This window comes from Saccostrea echinata, unplaced genomic scaffold (genome assembly GCF_033153115.1).
Source record: "Saccostrea echinata isolate AGI-Se365-2 ecotype Australia unplaced genomic scaffold, CSIRO_AGI_Sech_v1 ptg000009l, whole genome shotgun sequence".
Taxonomy (NCBI): Eukaryota; Metazoa; Mollusca; class Bivalvia; order Ostreida; family Ostreidae; genus Saccostrea; species Saccostrea echinata.
In genome coordinates this window covers 47817265-47836248 of record NW_026889758.1, presented here as the reverse complement: position 1 = coordinate 47836248, position 18984 = coordinate 47817265, and the positions used below count along the sequence as shown (strand labels likewise).

General features: G+C 33.0%; 2 protein-coding genes across 2 annotated transcripts; one reads left to right on the top strand and one right to left on the bottom strand.

Annotated features, from left to right (window-relative positions):
* Window positions 1-3377: 3377 nt before the first annotated feature.
* LOC133183846 (leucine repeat adapter protein 25-like) lies at window positions 3378-6043 on the bottom strand. The gene is made up of 2 exons (XM_061318746.1): window positions 5646-6043; window positions 3378-3888 (listed from the first exon to the last, which is right to left on the bottom strand). Exons 1-2 carry the CDS (start codon window positions 5904-5906, stop codon window positions 3592-3594), a joined length of 558 nt encoding a protein of 185 aa, XP_061174730.1. The 5' UTR covers window positions 5907-6043; the 3' UTR covers window positions 3378-3591.
* A 5536-nt stretch (window positions 6044-11579) lies between these two features.
* On the top strand, window positions 11580-18794 carry LOC133183845 (uncharacterized). Its single transcript, XM_061318745.1, has 2 exons — window positions 11580-12320; window positions 17416-18794. Exons 1-2 carry the CDS (start codon window positions 12245-12247, stop codon window positions 18534-18536), a joined length of 1197 nt encoding a protein of 398 aa, XP_061174729.1. The 5' UTR covers window positions 11580-12244; the 3' UTR covers window positions 18537-18794.
* Window positions 18795-18984: the final 190 nt, after the last annotated feature.

Genomic DNA, 18984 nt, shown 5'->3' with positions numbered 1-18984 from the left:
TTGCCCTATGAGTACATTTAAAATGCCCATCATTATACACTTCATCTTGTATTAGAACTGATGTATATATATATATATATAAAGTGAAATAGATATGTCAAAAAATGATCATAGGTAAATATTAAAACATCAAAAATAGTGTTTAAAATACAGTATTATTGTTATGAAAATTAGCAAGTCCATATGTGTCTTCATAAAATGTTTAGAATATTTTTTCAGACTATTATTGTCAGATTATATATCAGAAATTTATTTGAATTATTTTTTTTATTAGACAATCTTTTATTAACAGACAAACACATGAATTTAAACTTTGGGCATTAATATAACAATACTCCCCCCAACTTTCTCTACACATATAAGTACATATATTTGTACACAATAAATATTACTTTGGTAGAGCATTACAACCCATAAACATTAATGTATGCATCTAATGCATATCCGTTCACTATAAATAAATTACAGTGCTTTTAATAAAACAAGTGCAAGAATGATGTTTAAAGAAAAAATTATGTCATCACACAAATTGTATCATATGATATATATTAAACAAATGTTGCATGCAAATTATTAAAGCAGGGTAGTTTAACAGCAAAATAACTAGCTTCTGTCCAGAAAAGTGAAATTCTGTATGCAGAACTAATCATACTTTCACAGTGAAGAAATAAGAGGCCTGTTGGCCACAGCACTCACCTGAGTCACAATGACCCTGCTGTTCTTCAGCAGCAGATTTTTTCTATACATTTCTATGTAAAGTTTGATTTCCTACTGTGACCATACCCTACCCCCAGGGGCCATGATTTCAACAAACTTGAATGTACACTACCTGAGGATGTTCCATATGAATATGACAAAACAAGGCTTTGTTCTTGAGAAAATCTTCTCCAATTCACTAATTTTTTAATTATCTCCCCTTGGAAGAAGATGTGGCCCTTCAATTAGAGGAACTTGAATCCCCTTCACAAGGATGCTTTGTGGCAATTTGGTTGAAAATGACCCAGCGGTTCTTGAAATGAAGTTGTAAAAGTGAAAAGTTTACAGACAGGTGGATGAAGGAAAAATGTGATCAGAAAAGCTCACTTGAGCTTTTAACTCAGTAGAGCACAGTAGAGAGTTTAAAGGTCAAGTCAAATAACATTACCCTTATGTGCTAAGTTGAGTTTACAAACACAAATGCACCTATACTGACTCAAAAGTTTGCAATAATTTTTATGTAAAATATCTTTTTATTTAGCAATCTGTTCAAAGGGCCATTACCTATTTACAGTGGGATACAGTTTTTCAAAACGAGCTTAATTTAATTAGTATCTTAAGAGATGCATCAGCAAATACAATGCCATAAATGTCATTTCATTATGTATAATGGGCATTCTGCTTATTTAAAACATCATAATGAAAACTTAAATCACAGTCTTCGGTAGCCTCATAAAACACTGATGTCTGAAAAGCAAAATATTATGGGTTTTAATTTAGGAGACACAATTATTGGGATGTTAGTTAGACCTTTCAATTCAGCTGATTGCTCACTGTTTATCTTCCTTGAAAGTCAGTTTTATACATACATCACCTTTAAAGTTTCAAAAGTCGGTTAAAATTTGTATAAAGAATTAATAATATACTTATATCAGGTCATCTACATATAGAGGTAGTCATCAGGTAAAGATAAATATATAGATTATGTGGGGGAAACAGTGCTTATAAGGGAGATAAATAATATTTACCTTTTATACTGTATGGTAATATTTTTTACTATCAGGTATGTATACATATATTCTATAACATAAAGTACAAGTAACTTGAAGGTCTGAAAATTTATATTAAACCATGACAATGTGGCTAAAATTGTATATGTGTAGCTGTGGTTTTACCGATTTTTTTATTTGCATCATTACTTGATGCTGATTGGCAAATACTGCAGTAAAATTAAAGACTCCTGGCTCTGGGGCCATAAAACTTAAACGAGCTCACTTTGATCTCAGTCTCATTTTTACCAAAGGAATTTATAGTGGAAAGGTGAGATTGAGATCAAAAGTGAGCTTAACTATGTTTTAAGGCCCCGGGGCCTGGTCACTATGTATGTCTCCTTAATATCAATTTTTTTATCCTAATAAATTTGTTCATTACTTATTTTCTTTGAATTCTTCAGAATATTTGAGATTTATGGAATAATGAAAGAAATTCTGATTTAATGTAAGTATAGTCTTTTTCTTCAACTATGTTAAATGCATCATTTTAAAAAGAGATGATTTTGTAAATTCAGTGTTTACTCTTGAATAAAAAAGATAATAAAATGAAGAAAAATATTATCAAGAGATCAGAAAAGGAACACGTACATTCTATCAAACTTATTTTAAAAGCACCTTTGAAATTATATACTTCAATAGGTATTTACCAAGTTAGTTGATCCAAAAAATTATTTTAAAAAAGGAAACAAAATATATATACGGAGAATTAAAGAAGTCTGCTTAATTAATGCATATTTTGTGGGTCTTAATTAAAACTCTAATAGCTGTCGAGTTTAATTCAAGTCAATAGACATGCAGTGTTAATTTCTTCGCCATTTTGCTGTCATTACAAAATTAATTTAGAAATGATAATTTAGGAAATGGTTCTCTGGCAAGGCATAAATAGGAAAAATTGTCATGATCAGCTCAAGATCAAAGTCAGTACATTTAAAAAACAATACACATAAAAACACAAATTCAAATGCAAAATTATAAATAAATTGTTACTTCAGTTACTCTGCAGATAGATCTTTGACTAGTATTAGTGTGTAAATCATAACTGAGACAATATTGACAACCAATAAATTATCACCTCCATTTGAAGAAAACAAATACAGTGACAGTATAAACCTAATACTATTAATTATAATATTACCCTTTATTAAGCTGGTCTCTCAGCATTTTGTAAATTTACCTTATATTGAGAGTTCCATTTGAAAATTTGCTCTCTGTTTGGAAAAAGTTTCACACATTTCAGAAAATAAAAACACTATTAAAATGGAAGATCATCTAACTATTCAAAGTCTTGAGTGTTTACAATGCATTATCTCCTAAAATGTACAATTTTATTTTTGATAAATATATAATTACATGTAATATTTAAAATGTTAAACATAGCTACATTCTAGCTTAGTAGTATAGCAACTTCACTGGATCAGCTAGTGTATACATGTAAAATGAGTGGTCCTTGATGTTTTAGTACAGCAAATTCAAAGAAAATGCATGTTGTACATTTCATTATAAAATATACATTAAAAAAATGTATAGTTTAAAAGGACTTTAAAGTTAATGATTTCATTTTTATTTGACTGAAAAAATTTTATACTATATTTTCAACCCATTAACCACCCCCTGCCCCCCCCCCCCCTTCCCAAGAATATTTCATTTTTTTTTTTTTAATCATATATCTTTTTTTCTTAATACATGTATTTCCAATATCTTCTCCTCCGCCAAGCTAATTCTTAGTTGAATGGAAATTTTAAACTGCCTTTGTAAAATGAAATAATTACAATAATACATTTTGAACATATACCCAGTATGTACACTGTTAACACACTACTACTGTTGTGGAACTGTACTGCCCCTAAAATTCGGACTCGGCTCTCTCCTTGAGTTCATTGATCTGCTGAAGAAGACTCGATGTGCTACTGTGAAGAGAATTTCCTATCTGACCATGATCCAGTTTCATGTGAAGATCCTCAGTCCAATCATCACACTCATCAATACTACACATTGAACTTGTTCGACTGTTCATTCCCCATGAGTATTCAGAATTGGTTTCAGAGAAGCGGTCTTGAATGGCTGACTTGTACTCGTGAATGGCATCATTCAGTGACCACAACTGAGTCAGGAGAGAAACGTCTAGCCTCCTTAAACCCGCCTGCAAAATATTCGGAATTTATGATTTTTTTAATTATACAACATAGGTCCATTTGATAAATTCTATTACTGACAGATGAGGTTGGTTTTTTTGTTGTTGTTGTTGTTTTTTTGTTTTTTGTTTGCAAATTTAAAAGAATTCTTGAAGTTCATATTAAATTATGTTCCAAAACTGTTTTATGTGACAGTATGCATTCAACTTGGTATTGGGCCTATACTATAGGGCAGGAATGATATATTGAGATATCGATAATATCAATTCTGTGTGAGGATGATACACATTTTGATACATATATAAAAATATTAAAATATCACCAAAAAATCTTACTTATTTTTTCTTTGTTTGCTTAACATTTTTAGTTTAATACTTAAAATAATTATGCTAAATATAAATATGAAATACATAAAAAAATTAACACCACTTTTGTGAAATAATTTTGTTTTACAACAGATATATACACGCGCAGCTTCTATGAATAAATTATTCTTTCTTGCAAAGAAATATTTTTTCCATTTCAATACAAAAAGAAGATTTTATAACTAATTCAAAATATTGCGAAACATATCGTATCGTGGCTCAAATATTGTGATACGTTGTATTGTTATAGAAAAAAGTTGTATCATCCCAGCTCTACTATATTATGAAGAGCAACTACTTCATCTGTTCATATGTTGAAAAATTTTGCTTTTTCATACACATACATATACATGCACGAAAATATTTAGATGTCAGGTTTTTTAATGCCCAAGAGCAGAGAGGAAGATTTTCAAAGAAATAATGCATTTTCACTGTATAAAGCCCTGCCTTAACACCAGAACCTCTGACCCAGCTAGGGCCCATGTAGTTAGAATATTCTAACTGTGTTTCGGGACAGGCCCTCACCACAGTTAGAATACGTCCCATATACTTGCAATGTAGCAAATCGGAGTGGATCCACTCCGAAACGATTCTGAAGAATACAAAATGAGTTGCACTGAAAATAACTACCAAATTAATCATAACAAACCTTTTTGAGATTGTATATGCCTTTTAACCTAAAAATTAATCCATATATATATACGAAAATTCAACTCATTTTCTCAACGTTTTTTCCTCGCTTCAAATTTAACGCCATGTTGACATTCGGAACTCTCTGGATTCTTCATAGAAAATGCACAGAGTTCGAGTTATCGCCCGTGTTTATTTTGCTACATTGCGAATACACGGAACGAATTCTATCGTTAAACCGGGTCCGTAGGACAATATCATTTTAACGATAGAACATTCTATCTAGGGCCCATGAAATTCACAATTTTGGAAAAGGCACTCTTGCTCATCATAACTCTGCACTTAGTTTGTTTGCTATACAGGGGAAGAGAAGAAGCTTTTTAAAGAATTTATGCATTTTAACTATATGATCAATAGAGCCCCACCCTCACTCCAGAATCCCTGACCCTGGGGCCATGAATTTCACAGTTTTGGTAAAGGACTCATTGTATGTTATAATATGACAGCCGTTTGACTGCTTGATGTCCAGGAGTAAAAAAGAAAATTTTTGAAAACTGCATTACTTTTGATGGTTTTGGCCCCACCCTTAAGGCCCAAGAGTGCAGTGACCATGAAATACACAATTTTATCCCATAGAATTAATAAGAAGAAGCTGAACATGTGTTCAAAAGTTTACGACCGACGGATGACGTACCTCCCACCACAGACGAAAACAGATAGCAGTAGGTCACCTGAGTGACTCAGATGACTTAATAATTGTGAAAACTGACCATTTCTTCCCGAAGTTTAGACAAAGCATTGTTTAGCCTTGAATAGGGTGACCGTGGTTTCTCGTCAACACCCGAATCTTCCACGACCCCGTTTAACCTCGTGTGGTCCAATTCTTTAGAATCATTAATTTCTCCATTAACAAGCGTTTGTTTGTTTGAATTTTGATGAGGATCGTCTTTGTTATGTTCACTGTCTAAATTCGAGATCTCCGCCTCAGAAAAACACTTTGGTAAAGGCGGTAATCCACTTACGTCCACCATTTTGGCTGTTGACCATCGGTAATATTTTATGTACTACATTTATGAGAATATGAAAGCATCCGACCCTCAGGTGTCAATGAGCTTTGACAGGTGCTTTAGCTTTCATATTTTCTATTTTTCTGTAAGGCATTCACCGGAAGTCTCACCTGTGTTTAGAGTTACCTGCCCTTGACAACAGATTGGTGGATCCAAAGTATCCGAATAAATTATGGTCTTGACGCCAATGTTGCACTACGTATATATATATATATTACTTGTTTTTCATTTTTCATCTCTAGAGAAAAAAAATACGACTACGTTTTCTCAAATTAATGCAATGCTCCTCGTGAAAAAAGGGAAAGAGATGTTAACATGGTTTTAAAAAAGTTGTTTCAAAATCAGTTCAGCTGTGATCTGGCCATTCATTAATTATTAATAACTAAACATATACATCTTTTGATATTTTTTTCATTGCTTCATTATTTCTAATGTATTTAACATTAAAAATTCTATCCGACCCTGTTAATCAGTTAATTACCATCTTCCCTATCAAGGGGTTTTATGTCCATTCTAATCAGTACACTTATAGGGGAACAGAGCGCGCCAAAAAAAAAAAACGTTGGCTTGGGAGATTATTATATATAATCACCGAGCACTAGAACGGCCTTTTTTTTTTAGCTCCCGAAACGATTAAAATTGACTCTTATAAGACAAACCCTATCGGTATCTCAAGTTCAACCTTTTAATGGTGAATGTGACTTGTACCATAAAATGGTTCTGCTCACAAATTCGTAGATTGTGGTCATAGGCACACACACTTCCCATCCTAACTTATTCTTAATGTAAAATTCAGATATATTTTTGTATTTACTTTTTATGGGAGAAGACTATGATCATGGTCGGGGAAGAGACTGAAGAAATATTAGAATTAATGATTTGCTACAAACAACGACTATTATATCATGAACTATATTGTATTTCAGTCCCAGATTCTAATCAGCATACTTCCACTGAATAGTTGAAAAAAAAAATACAGACAAGAGTTTTTTTTCCCGAAAAATGTTTGCCTTATGAGTACATATACGTATTAGCCATTGTGACTTTCTGACAATCTTTCCGAACAATTGATTAAATTCTAATAACTTACTTCAAAAGTGAGGGGAGCAGGTGTCAGTTTTGCTATCCTGATTATTACAATGGCTAACAGCGACTAATTGAGAGACATTTCAATAATTAATGCTAGCTTATCTTGAGAATTCTTTAACCACGTCAATCGTATGCTTATGTACAACATGTCAGGCTTTGTCATTTGATGTATCACGCTGCAAGATCTCCATCTATCACGATGCAACCACGTTAATGAAATGATGTTATGCAACTGAAAAACACCACAGGCATCAATAGCTAATCTTTGGAACTTTCTTTAATAGTGCTGTACAGTTTGCAGTCAATCGCTTGACTTGGGTAACATTCTGGGTAAGGGTGGGGTGTGGGGGTTGTCCGATAAATCTATTCAAAGAACGGATAAGTTAACAAGGATATAGAATCCTAGAGATTTATGGATAGTTTAATTTTCGTTTCGAACAGTTTGTTTCTACACCTTTTAGATCTAATCATTTTTTAAACATTGTTGTTATATCAGAAATCAACTTTTTCGTCTTTCCTTTACTGAAGACTGTATATGTCATAAAACTGCTACATGTATATCCCGTTTAGAATAAAAATATTAAGACAAAAGGCAAAGGATACATAATTTACTTCACTTTTTTATATTCATTTGAGAACAATACCGGGTATATTTAATGTCCATATCTTCTGTTGCTTATTTTCAGGAATCTTGCATGTTCGAGGTAGGCTACTATCAACATATACATGTATATGTACGTTGCAAGACAGCAAATTATAAGAGAGAGAGAGAAGCGTCAGGTTACAGTGATATATGAATTTAAATCCGATTGTCTCATTCAAACTTTGCGTGCTCAAATATCAAAGCATCAGAGTATTTAGTTTTTTATTTCGCTGTTTCAATTTACATTGTACATGTATCGAATATTTCAATGTATCAAGTTTTTCAAAGCTACAGCCACGTTTTTATTCCATTGAAACATTAACAACGAACTCGAAAGAAATGTTGCAGCACTTTGATATACTAATATCCTGGATGTATCGATTTTACTCAATGATTGCATGAGTCACAAGCAAAGATAGCGGATGCTCAGTAATTCCGCAATAAATAGTGGATTTCAGTTTCAGTGAAATAAATGCATTTCCTGAAATATAAAACGTATTGCGCCTTTAATTTCAGTTAGGTATCAGCTCGGGATCAATGGTTGCATACCAGTAATGTGCAAATACAGTTTAATATCCATAAAAATGCAAATGCATCCTCTTGAATCCTCTCTGTCTCTCTTGTACTCTTGTAATCTAAATGTTTTCATAAAATACTCATGTTTAATTGTAAGAGCTAGGAATGCTTAAACTAGCTACCGCTGGTTCTTTTTCTGTAACTTTCTTTAATGCTATCTGAAGTGAATATTAAGAGATTTCCGCGAGAGGAATGATGTTCATGCAATGAAGGATCTTTCTATATACAAGTTTCATCATTTTATGCGCGGATCCATGATTTTTTTAAGGGGGGTGTTGTTTCCACATCAACTAAAAAAATCTTACTCCGAAACTTTTTGACAAGCAAAAAAAAAAAAAAAACAAACAAACAAACAAACAAACAAAAAAGAAAAAAAGAACTAGCATTTGGCCCCAGAGAATCCGGGAAAAGCGACAAAATATCGTTATTCTATGTTGTACATTTATGGTTTGATTGTTTTTATTTCTGACTGTTTGTTTTAAATATGTATTTGTATTTTTTGTTTTCGTTTTTGTTTGTACATTTTGTTTGTTTTTATACCAAAGCTTCTAAGGAAAAGTTCCAGTATATAGTGTGTTGCTGATTTCCCTGTCCTTCCACCAACCTCAATTTTCTTGTCCTCGCTCTCTCCTCCTTTATGTCAGAGGTAGTCACTGTGTCCTTGGATGTCTGAGAAAGTTTCTGAAATTTTAATTCCGACCCCGGGATTAAAAGAATTAAGCTTGTCATAGGGTCTCCTCCATTAAGCACTGGCATTCTGAATTCACAAAATTAGATTAGTTGATCACTGTACATGCAATTGTGAATGGTTTATTAGAAAATAATATAACGTCGTCGGTATCACGGTATCGGCATATATAATAAATGCTGAGGCAATATTAAAATTCTACATATAGAGTGACGAATAATCTTCTTTATTTCGTGAATGTTCACAGAGGGCATTTTTGCTCCTTGGAAGATACTGTAAGTCTTGATTAGTTGGGTTTTTGAGGCAGCGGAAAATGAATAATTTACGTGTTGTTCTCACGGGGAATTTCCATAAAGTTTCTTAATCCAGTATAAGTCGTGTATGTGTCATGAGCGTGTGGAACCATCTGCTGTCGTTCGAGAAACTGTATAGTCAACCCATTTACAAGAGTATGAACTGTTACAGAGCGCTGTGGTCACTTAATTCACAAGAGTCTCTTATGACTACTTAGCAATGCCTGCTGGTCCGTTATTAGCACTATTAAAAAGATCGATTTATGTACAGTTAAGTTATTTATCTAATGATAAAGTTTGTTTTAAAAAGAGAGAATTAAATGCAACCTCATTTGATATCAGAAGCAAGCATGTTTTTAATTCTCGTAAAACACATTACATGTAAATCAGTGTTTTTAGTGTTTTGGGTTGAATTAGGTATTTTTTTCCTCAATAAACCAAAAATACTTTGGGATTCAATATTTTGAAGGACTGATTTCCTAATGGGTGATTTATTGATTATTTACAGGGCAATAGCAACAGTTTTACACGTGAATGTTTGGGGATAAACACACAAATTAAGTGGGGAGAGGGACCCCTTTCCTCCCTCCCCGGGCTAACTACTATAACTTTGTGTTGATAATTTCTGATTCACCTCATTTGTTAATTGTGGCTGTTGGTTAGTGTATATATATATATATATATATATATATATATATATATATATATATATATATATATATATATATATATATATATATACCCAAAAAAATGTATAATAAATTATATAATTATCAAAGGGTCCGGCAATAAATAAAAAAAACGACAACACAAGTTGTAAAACGTTAGCGCTTACATTTCAAATTCTTCAGACGTTTCACTTTAAACATTTGACGTTAAAATCAATTTTTGACGTTAAAATCAATGTTTAACGTCAAGTGTTTAAAGTAATTTGAAATGAAAGCACTTACGTTTTACAACGCGTGTTGTCGTTTTTTTCTTTATATATATATATATATATATATATATATATATATATATATATATATATATATATATATATATATATATATATATGCAGCAAATATATCTATTTTGTTAATGTAAAAATTTCTACAATGTATACGCAGTGTTGCTGTAATTAAACCGAGTACTACAAGAGACCCATAAAAAGAAGAGACGTCACAAATTTCTAGGGTTTTGGGTCATCATTGTTTATTAAAAAAATCACCTACGTATCAGAAATGAGCCAACAAATTCATGATGTGACACATTTATAAGAAATGAGCTCATTTCGGAAAATTGATTTCGAAATGATTTTCTCTCCTCTCATTCCCCTGCCTATTACCGAACATAATCAGCATTATTGTATCTTTTGAATTCTTAACCCGTCACGTCCTATTACATCAATGGACCATTTCTGTTAAGTTCTAACACTTCATCTAATTTATTTTACACTCGCTGCCGTCTATTACTCTTTGATGGTCATGATATCGGTAACGGGTCAACGTTTCTTCGTTTTACTATCGCATGATTTGAAATAACGATACTTTTCTCTCCAAATGTCATACGGCGACTTATTTTTCGAAACGAGCTACGAGGGACAATAGATTGTAATAGCAAGGGGACGGAAATTATCGCTGCCAGACTGAAAACAACCGATCTTATCTTCTTGAATATGCCCCCTTATCATTCTCATTAAAATAACTTTTTATTGCTAGCAACCTTTTTCCTCCCAAGAATCTACCCTACTTACATAAGCGCGTAGGAAGTTAAATATTTCTCAGTACCCCCATCCAGTCTCCATCTTCATAATTATCGGTCAACAATCTTTATTTAATTATTTTTTCATGTAATTCTAACTAGAATTGTTTCGTCTAGTCGAGCTACGTAAAAAAGGATGTAAATTATCAAATCACGACAGGGTTTTGATCGCAAGAGTATATTGGCAATAAATCGATGAATCCATGTCATCATGTACCGTCATATAGGCACGATTCGTCAACGGATGCTGAAATTTCATACCTTTGACATTATTTTCGTTTGTGATGCAAAATGAAAAATTACTTGCATCTTTCTGAACGTGAGGGTTACATAATATTTCATGATATTTTGTTTTTTAAGAGAATCAATATATCCTCCGGTTATCATTAGAGTTCGTCCTTCATATTATTTTAGTGCTAAAGCAATGTTGTGACAACTGACAGAAAAGGTTTTAATATTTAAAAACCTATTGATTTTCGCTGGAGAATAACTACTGATAAGATAGAAGATTCTTCGGCCTCCTTCCCTTTTGTGTCGTATATTCCTTCGGTGTGTCTGTGTTTCTGTTAAAGGTAATTGAAAACATTTCATCAATTAACAACAGAAACGACTCTGTGAGCAAGGCGTGGAATGATGTCGTATGCTGAGTGAAACAGGAAGGACCTGCCATTCGAAGGATTTTGCTCCGGCGCCAAATTAGCTTCGGTGTGAAAAAGATTAGTTTCCCCTTGGGAACTTTGACGTTTATTTATGACGCCGGTTATGTCCACAGACGCTTGGATGCTTTGTTCTTAAAATATAATCATTGTTACAGAACTTAAAAGGAAAAGTAAGTTTTCAGGTTTTCAAAAGGGGAGGAACACTTTCAGGAATGAGAAAAAACTGTGTTTTGAATTTTTCTGACACCTTTGATCAGAGCGGGACGCCATTGGAACCATAAAGTGTCGCGTGAGTTGAAAGTTGACTCGGAGGACCAATCAGATAGATGATTCCTATATCTGACATCTAAGTTTTTAAGGCATTGCAGAACTCAGCGTCCTGAGAAGGAAAAACCATTGAATTCTTGACTCACATGTGGCTGGCAGGCAGCTAATTTTGCTAAGGCTCGCAGGCGGTTAGTTTTGCTACATCTATACATTGTAGAAAATGAAAAAGACTTCAAAGACAATTGAGAAAAATTATTTCCTATTGTAAATAGATTATCAATTCAATATGATATGCAGTCTAGAATTAGTAAAATATTTGTCTTCTGAGCCGTGAAATAACATAAATGGGAGCGATCCATTGCAGTACCGGATGTGAATGTGATAAAGATGAAGTGGAGAGTCCATCTTCTTCCATTAAAGGTATTAAATATTAAGGCATTGTGTGCTTATATTAATAAATAGTACAGATATTTAGATTTCTTTTATTTTTTAAGAATAAAATGTGAACATTAAAGAATATGAATATAGATTGCTTACCAATTATCAATTTTAAATGAAAATGAATACAGTGTATAGATTGCTTACCAACTATGCAACAGATTACGTTTATATTTGTAATATTATATTATTTTGTTTCAATTTTTTTTAAAGGTATGTTTTTTAAATATACGTACACCACATAGAAAATACGTCACGAGCAGTTCATATGCATGAAAACGATAAAATAATTCGCTAATGGATTTTAGGAGAAAGAGAAGATATCGGTTTTTGATAATAATGTTGCTGTTTTTTTTAATGACTGTTATTAGGTTATAATGACTGCAGTAAATTCTCCTCATATAGCAGCTGAAAACTTGTACAACGTTATATTACGTACAACACAGCAAAACCACGTGGCAACCGTCCACCTCAGTGCTGATTAAGAAGATTGTGAATACTTTTCATGTCAGTTGCCGATCCTTGTTCATGGACGGTATTTCTTGATTGCAAATTATACACGCGATCACAGGATTTTACCGTCAGTATATATAGACTTCTAGTGCACCCGTATCCGCTGTACACGCAATTTTTTTAGGTTTCAGTGAAGATGAAATTGATTCTTTTCTTCTTCAGATATTGCTCCGACCGTCGATGTAAACGTATTGTTCATATCAATATGGATATCGATCAGATCGGTATTCAAATGAAGACTTTAAAGTGCATTTTATGTCGACACCTTTCCTTTATTCCCTTATGGCTTTAAGTTTTGCATTCGAACTAGTTTTCTTAACACGAAGTAGGAGATAGTCTACGTTTTTTCTGACTTACTGCAGGAAGACCCATTAGGGTTATCCAGCCTCATCATTTTTTACCCGGTTGCTTTTATGTTTCTGCGTTGAGCTTCTTTTATAGTTGGTAGTTATTTTATTCTGATCGATACAGGGAAAAAATGACTTACTTTCTTTTCGTACTCACTACTTATTGCCTCCATTAGATAAAATATTACTCAATGCCATGACTATCCTTAACGATCAATGTACTTTCAGTCATTCAACAGACCTTTTTAAATTGTTCAGTAACTATCGCTAGAGCGTTGACTCTTTTGTGTTAATCAAAACTGCAAGGACCATAGCTCTCTTCCAAGAGATCGAGCTAAAGTAGCTCTCTTCCCAGTGAACTGCAGTTCTAGCTGCGTTACTCGGTACAAATGAATATTTTCATACATGTTATATTAATGTGATAATTTGAAATATGACATGAGTGTGCTCCCTCAGAAATAGCTTTTAGCTTGGAAACTTTAGAGACACGGCATTTTAGAGGAATTTTTAAAGGCATGAATGAACCTTTTATTGGGAACTTTAGAGGACATTTTAGCGGATGAAAAATTGGTTACCTGCAAAAATTCCACGAACATTTTAGCAATTTTTTTTCCAGAGATATTAGTAATTTCAATTCTAAAGTTGACCAGTGATTGTCATCAGCCAGATTGATGACTAAGTTCCCAATTCCCATGGAGGTGTCTACGATAATTTTCTTATCTTACATTGATATTTTTCCAAAATTTCTTACAATTAAAATCTAATTAGGAAATTTTAACTGTAAATGTTCCAAGAAACTTTATAGTAACAAAACTTCATACATTTCTAAAACTTTTGAAAAAAAAAAAATATTGAACTGTAAAGTGAAATTTTCCCAGTTTTCACCTAATTATGTGGCTTGGTTAAAAACATTTAAAGTTGTTAAACTAAACAGATATCGATTCATTAGCGATAAAGGCACATATATAAGCATTTATATTTCAATTTAGGAAAACAAAATTTGTGTTGAGTTATTTATCCTTGACTTGAATAAATCTCTCTAAAGACATACATATTCGTACAGGTAAATACTTGTACATATTTATCTGTTATTGGCACGCTGAACAATATGGAAGGAGTGAAGGTAGACTATCATTTGTGACGGGTTGTAGTACAGCGTTGATGAATCTGATAGTTTGACGATGTCTTTGGAGCATGTTCGCTAGCCAAAAGGTTTTCGGTCCGTTCTGTTCCCCATAAACCCTCCGTGATACACTACAAATCTTGTATCCGGTTTGATAGTTTTAGGTATTAAATTTATTAAAAATAATCCAAATCCTCAAAAATCATACTCCCCCCCCCCCTTAGGTGAGAAGGGTGCAGCAGATTTAGGTAACAGAAAGGTATACATGTATGTATATTTGATTTAAATCTGCTAAAATCTCCACATCCTATTTTTAAATTCCGCTTTTTAAATCCCCTAAAACGTCCGTGTTTTCCACTAAAACGTCTTGTCAATCCACTAAAATGTCCAACGCCGAACGTGGCTTACGACCCGGAGCAATATTACTTGGGTCGACACCCTTTTTTTATTTTTAAGAAACACAATTTATAAATTCAACACAAAGATATAAAGAAGACGTTAATAATGATAATTGTTTGCAATACTTTACAACTCGATATATCGATATTCAAGAATACATCATATTGAAAAAATGACTTCCAATACGTATCGGGCAAGTAGTTTTTCATATAATTCTGTGAAAAAAATTGGAAATTTCAATCACCAAAGATAATTATTACAAAATACGTAAGTGTAATTTGTAATGACAGTGAGACGAGATCTTTGAAATGAGTTGTAAAACAATTAGTTTTTATAAAATTCATGCATTAAATGATTTTTAAGACTTTTTTGATATCATAGACTTGTCAAAGAATCCAATATATCGCATATCGCATTATAAAATATCGTATTGTATCGTATTGAATTTTTTTGCTCAATACACAGCCCTACTGATAATTCGTGCAAATTTCGTAAACAGGTCTCCGTCTGTTATCAGATACTTGATATGAACATCGATGCAATTTTGTCAAAACTTAAAACACTATTTATTCTGTTTTATAGTATTCCATTTTCACCATCTATTTTATTTTCTTTCCATTTTTTTAAAATTTATGTTCCTGCTTTTCTGTTTCTTTTTTGTTTGTTAGTGTATTTATTTATTTTTTCGGGGTCCCTTTTGCTTTGTTTGGTTGGTTGTTTGTTTGAGGTAAATGGCAAATTCCTAGAAATAACGAGTTTACATGCTTATCCGTTCAACTTTGTCAGAATATACATTCAACTTTGTCAGAATATACATGTATATTTATCCGTTCAACTTTGTCAGAATATGCAATTGTGGATTTAAAAAAAAAAAAAAAAAAACAATGGAAAAAATAAACAACAACAAACAGACAAGAACCAACCAAACAAACAAAACAATAGCTATATACATACAGAAAGAGAGTCAATGTCATGAACTGTTATATTCAATGCACTTTTTATAAAACAATCAACAGAATTAAAAAAAAAAAAGGTTCACATCGGTGTAACATTAAGGAGTAAATTACTTAAATTGAGTCTATTGTATAACATTAATAAAAAATAATCCAATGAAAGTCTCAAGTGCATGATATTAATTTCTTTTAAATACACAGGGCTGAAAAATAATCTCTGGATTACAAAAGATTAATTTATCCGTGTTCTGAAAATTAGCATTCAAACGGTATTAACTGTCTACATCAATTCTGGCGTTCCTGACTGATAAATTGAATCTGACAGTAATTTACAGAATCAATTTTCGAGCGTATGAAACGCTAATTCTCAAATTAATTCAATTTACGCGTTGTAATATGTAACATATTCGTTCAACAGAGGCTTTATCAGACAGACGTGGGTAAATATGTCTCCTCCAACAGGGTTTGTCTGTCTGTCTATCTGTTGGTCACAAAATCGAGACGAGCCTCGCGATTGAAATTGGTTCAGACTGGTCCTAGATTGCTGGTGTGTAAATGTCTCTTGGATTGTGGTCACTGGGCGGTAAGATCGCTTGGGCCATAAATTATTGATTAGAATGAGTCCAACTTTTAGCATATTTTGCTGATGTTGTAAATGACCTTGTCATGACCTTGACTCAAGTTCATGATTTAAAGGTCAAGGTTACGTATTGATAACGAGGGGTATAATATGAGAAAAGGGGATCATTCGTATTTGTAACTACTTGTTTATTTCTCCTTCTCATTTTTTTAAGGACTTCATTACAGCGATATTTACCTTTTTGGTTAATAAACTGAATCCTCAAGTTACTTCAACTAAAAAAAAATATTTATTTCATTCAGTAGATAGTTCCATGTTAAACATGCGCGTGTGATGCAATAAACATTAATGTAATTGTTTCCAGAATAAAAGAACTATGTATGATGACCTTATGAATAAGGAAGTATAAACCATGCCTAGTATGCATTTCATAACAACTTTAAAAAACAAGTAAAATTCACCCGAGGGCTAACTTGGGATTCCCTTATGCCCAGGCTACTTCATATTTACAATTTCACATAGAAGCCTTGACATGCTCACGCATAGGAAAAGACGATAATGCCTTGCAATATTTCCGCGGGGAGTATTCATATCAGGATTATTGGTAAAAATTGAGAAGGTAATACCACTGAGGAGGCGAACGGATGCATGCATAGTTCTGAAATTTGCAAGGTTAATTAAGTGCAAGACTACCCGAGCTTAGTTTTCACAGGGAGTTGAGTGAAATACACCGAGAATTCTTTGACAAACAAATGATCATTTATAATATATATGAAGTTCATTATGTTGCGATACGCTCACTGAAAATGATGATAAGTAGTTGTTTATTGATCATATATTCATATTGATTAATATTTCTGTTTTTACAAATACACTGATAAAAATACCTTTAATTTTCCACCAGATCGACTGTGCCTTTTTTCTACTTGTTTTGTTTATCACACGAAATCTTTCGTATTTCTAGTGATTAAAGGACATGATTAAAGAAAACTAAGGAGGCATCAAAATTGAAAATAATATAGATTTTTAAGCATATATGAAGGACTGAAGGACTATCAGTGGCGTAATGGATGAGTACATTGGAAATAATTTTCCCTTGTACTTAATAACTTATTTTGACCTCAGATAATAATGATCTAACATTATGCTTCCCTTCTTTCAGAAGAACCAGACCTAAATGAAATGGTTTTGTCTGGAGAGAAAGAAGCCGCATCCGTGGAGTCATACAATAAGCTCTTTTCATGGTTAATCCAAATGTCAGAGACAGATGACGAAACTTCGGACAAATCACCAAAATATAGAACCGGGGACAACAAGAAAAATCATAGCTGGCGGCAACTTTTTAATCAAAATTCTGGGTCTTTCGAGTCTCATTGCAGTTCGGATCAACCCTACTGGGGTGGCATGTTTATATCATCTGCTTCTGAGGAAATACCGGAAGAAGATGATAGCGACATGCCTTCAAAGCAAAGTAGTTTTGAGGTCGACTCGTTTCCGGACCGACCGACCAAGGACTACCAGGAAACCACGCTAAGAGTTCCGGTCCGTCGAGGAACTCTGGTCAAACAAAAATCAGTATGCGACTCGCAATACAGCGAAAGTGACTATGCCGAAACTCGTTTTGACGTTCCCCAGATACAAATTGAAGAAAGCGACAACTCTCATGTTGCTCCCAAAACAAGGGAACTAAATTTGCTACGAGCGAGGCTACAGGATATACAAAGTAAGAAATGTAGACAGAGGAATGATTTAATCAAACAGAAATCTGAATCATGTGTGGATCGAATCTACCGCCACGACCAAACATTTCTAAAAAGACGAAGAAAAGCGGCTGCTTCCTGTGACAATATTAACAAACGAGTTCTGAAAGTGCCAAGTATTCAAACGCAGGCCAGCGAAGACGACGTCACATACTCTTTCAGTGAAGCAGACGACCAGAAAAACGCAGAGACAATTCCTCTCCAAGATATGGTTGAACAGGAGGATACCGTTGATGCAGATCTTACTAGTGTGAAAAACAGGAAAAATGGCTTCAGAGAAAGGGTATCGGAATTCTGGAGCAAAAGTGTCGGTAGTATGATTGGTAAAGGCACTCGAACTAGGCCGAAATTAACTCGCAAAAGTAATAGTCTTTTTACTGTGCAACCTAGTATAGATTCCCAAATTATGAAAGATGACATTAAAAAGAACTTTTATTCTGAGAAAATTTTAGATGATAAATTGTTGGATGCAAATATTGCCGACATTTTATTCGCAGTTGATGCAATTTGGCCCAAGGCATAATCGTTTTGGTTTTAAATTCACGGGAAAAAAATTGGATAATCACATTTGCGTAGATGGCATAGAATGCGACGAAGGTTTTAATACTGACTTTTGTCAATCGTTGTTACTGTTGTTTCCATCCTTAATTGGATTTTTGTTGTGTGAATTACAATATAATTCCACATGGACACATGATTCTATTTGATAATTTTATTTTATCTAGAGAATTTTATGACTGTAAAATGTTCTTGATAATACAATAAAATATATTTAGCTATATACTCTAAGTCCATCATCTCCGTGCATTTTGATTAGTCATTGTCGACATATCAAATTCAACAGATCTGTTCAATCATTTATTCATTCTTAGTTGTAATGTTACATAAATGGGTCTTTCCAAATTTCAATAATTTTATATTTTTTTAAGTACATAGGCTTCAATCTATACTTCCATTTCTGTTACAGTATT

What these genes read in the sequence shown, in the direction of transcription:
- LOC133183846 (XM_061318746.1), bottom strand. Translation starts at nt 5,906, where the DNA reads ATGGTGGACGTAAGTGGATTACCGCCTTTACCAAAGTGTTTTTCTGAG. An exon ending in CTAAACTTCGGGAAGAAATG is followed by an intron (nt 3,889 to 5,645) that starts GTCAGTTTTCAC and finishes AATATTTTGCAG; the next exon opens with GCGGGTTTAAGGAGGCTAGA.
- LOC133183845 (XM_061318745.1), top strand. Translation starts at nt 12,245, where the DNA reads ATGGGAGCGATCCATTGCAGTACCGGATGTGAATGTGATAAAGATGAA. An exon ending in TCCATCTTCTTCCATTAAAG is followed by an intron (nt 12,321 to 17,415) that starts GTATTAAATATT and finishes CCCTTCTTTCAG; the next exon opens with AAGAACCAGACCTAAATGAA.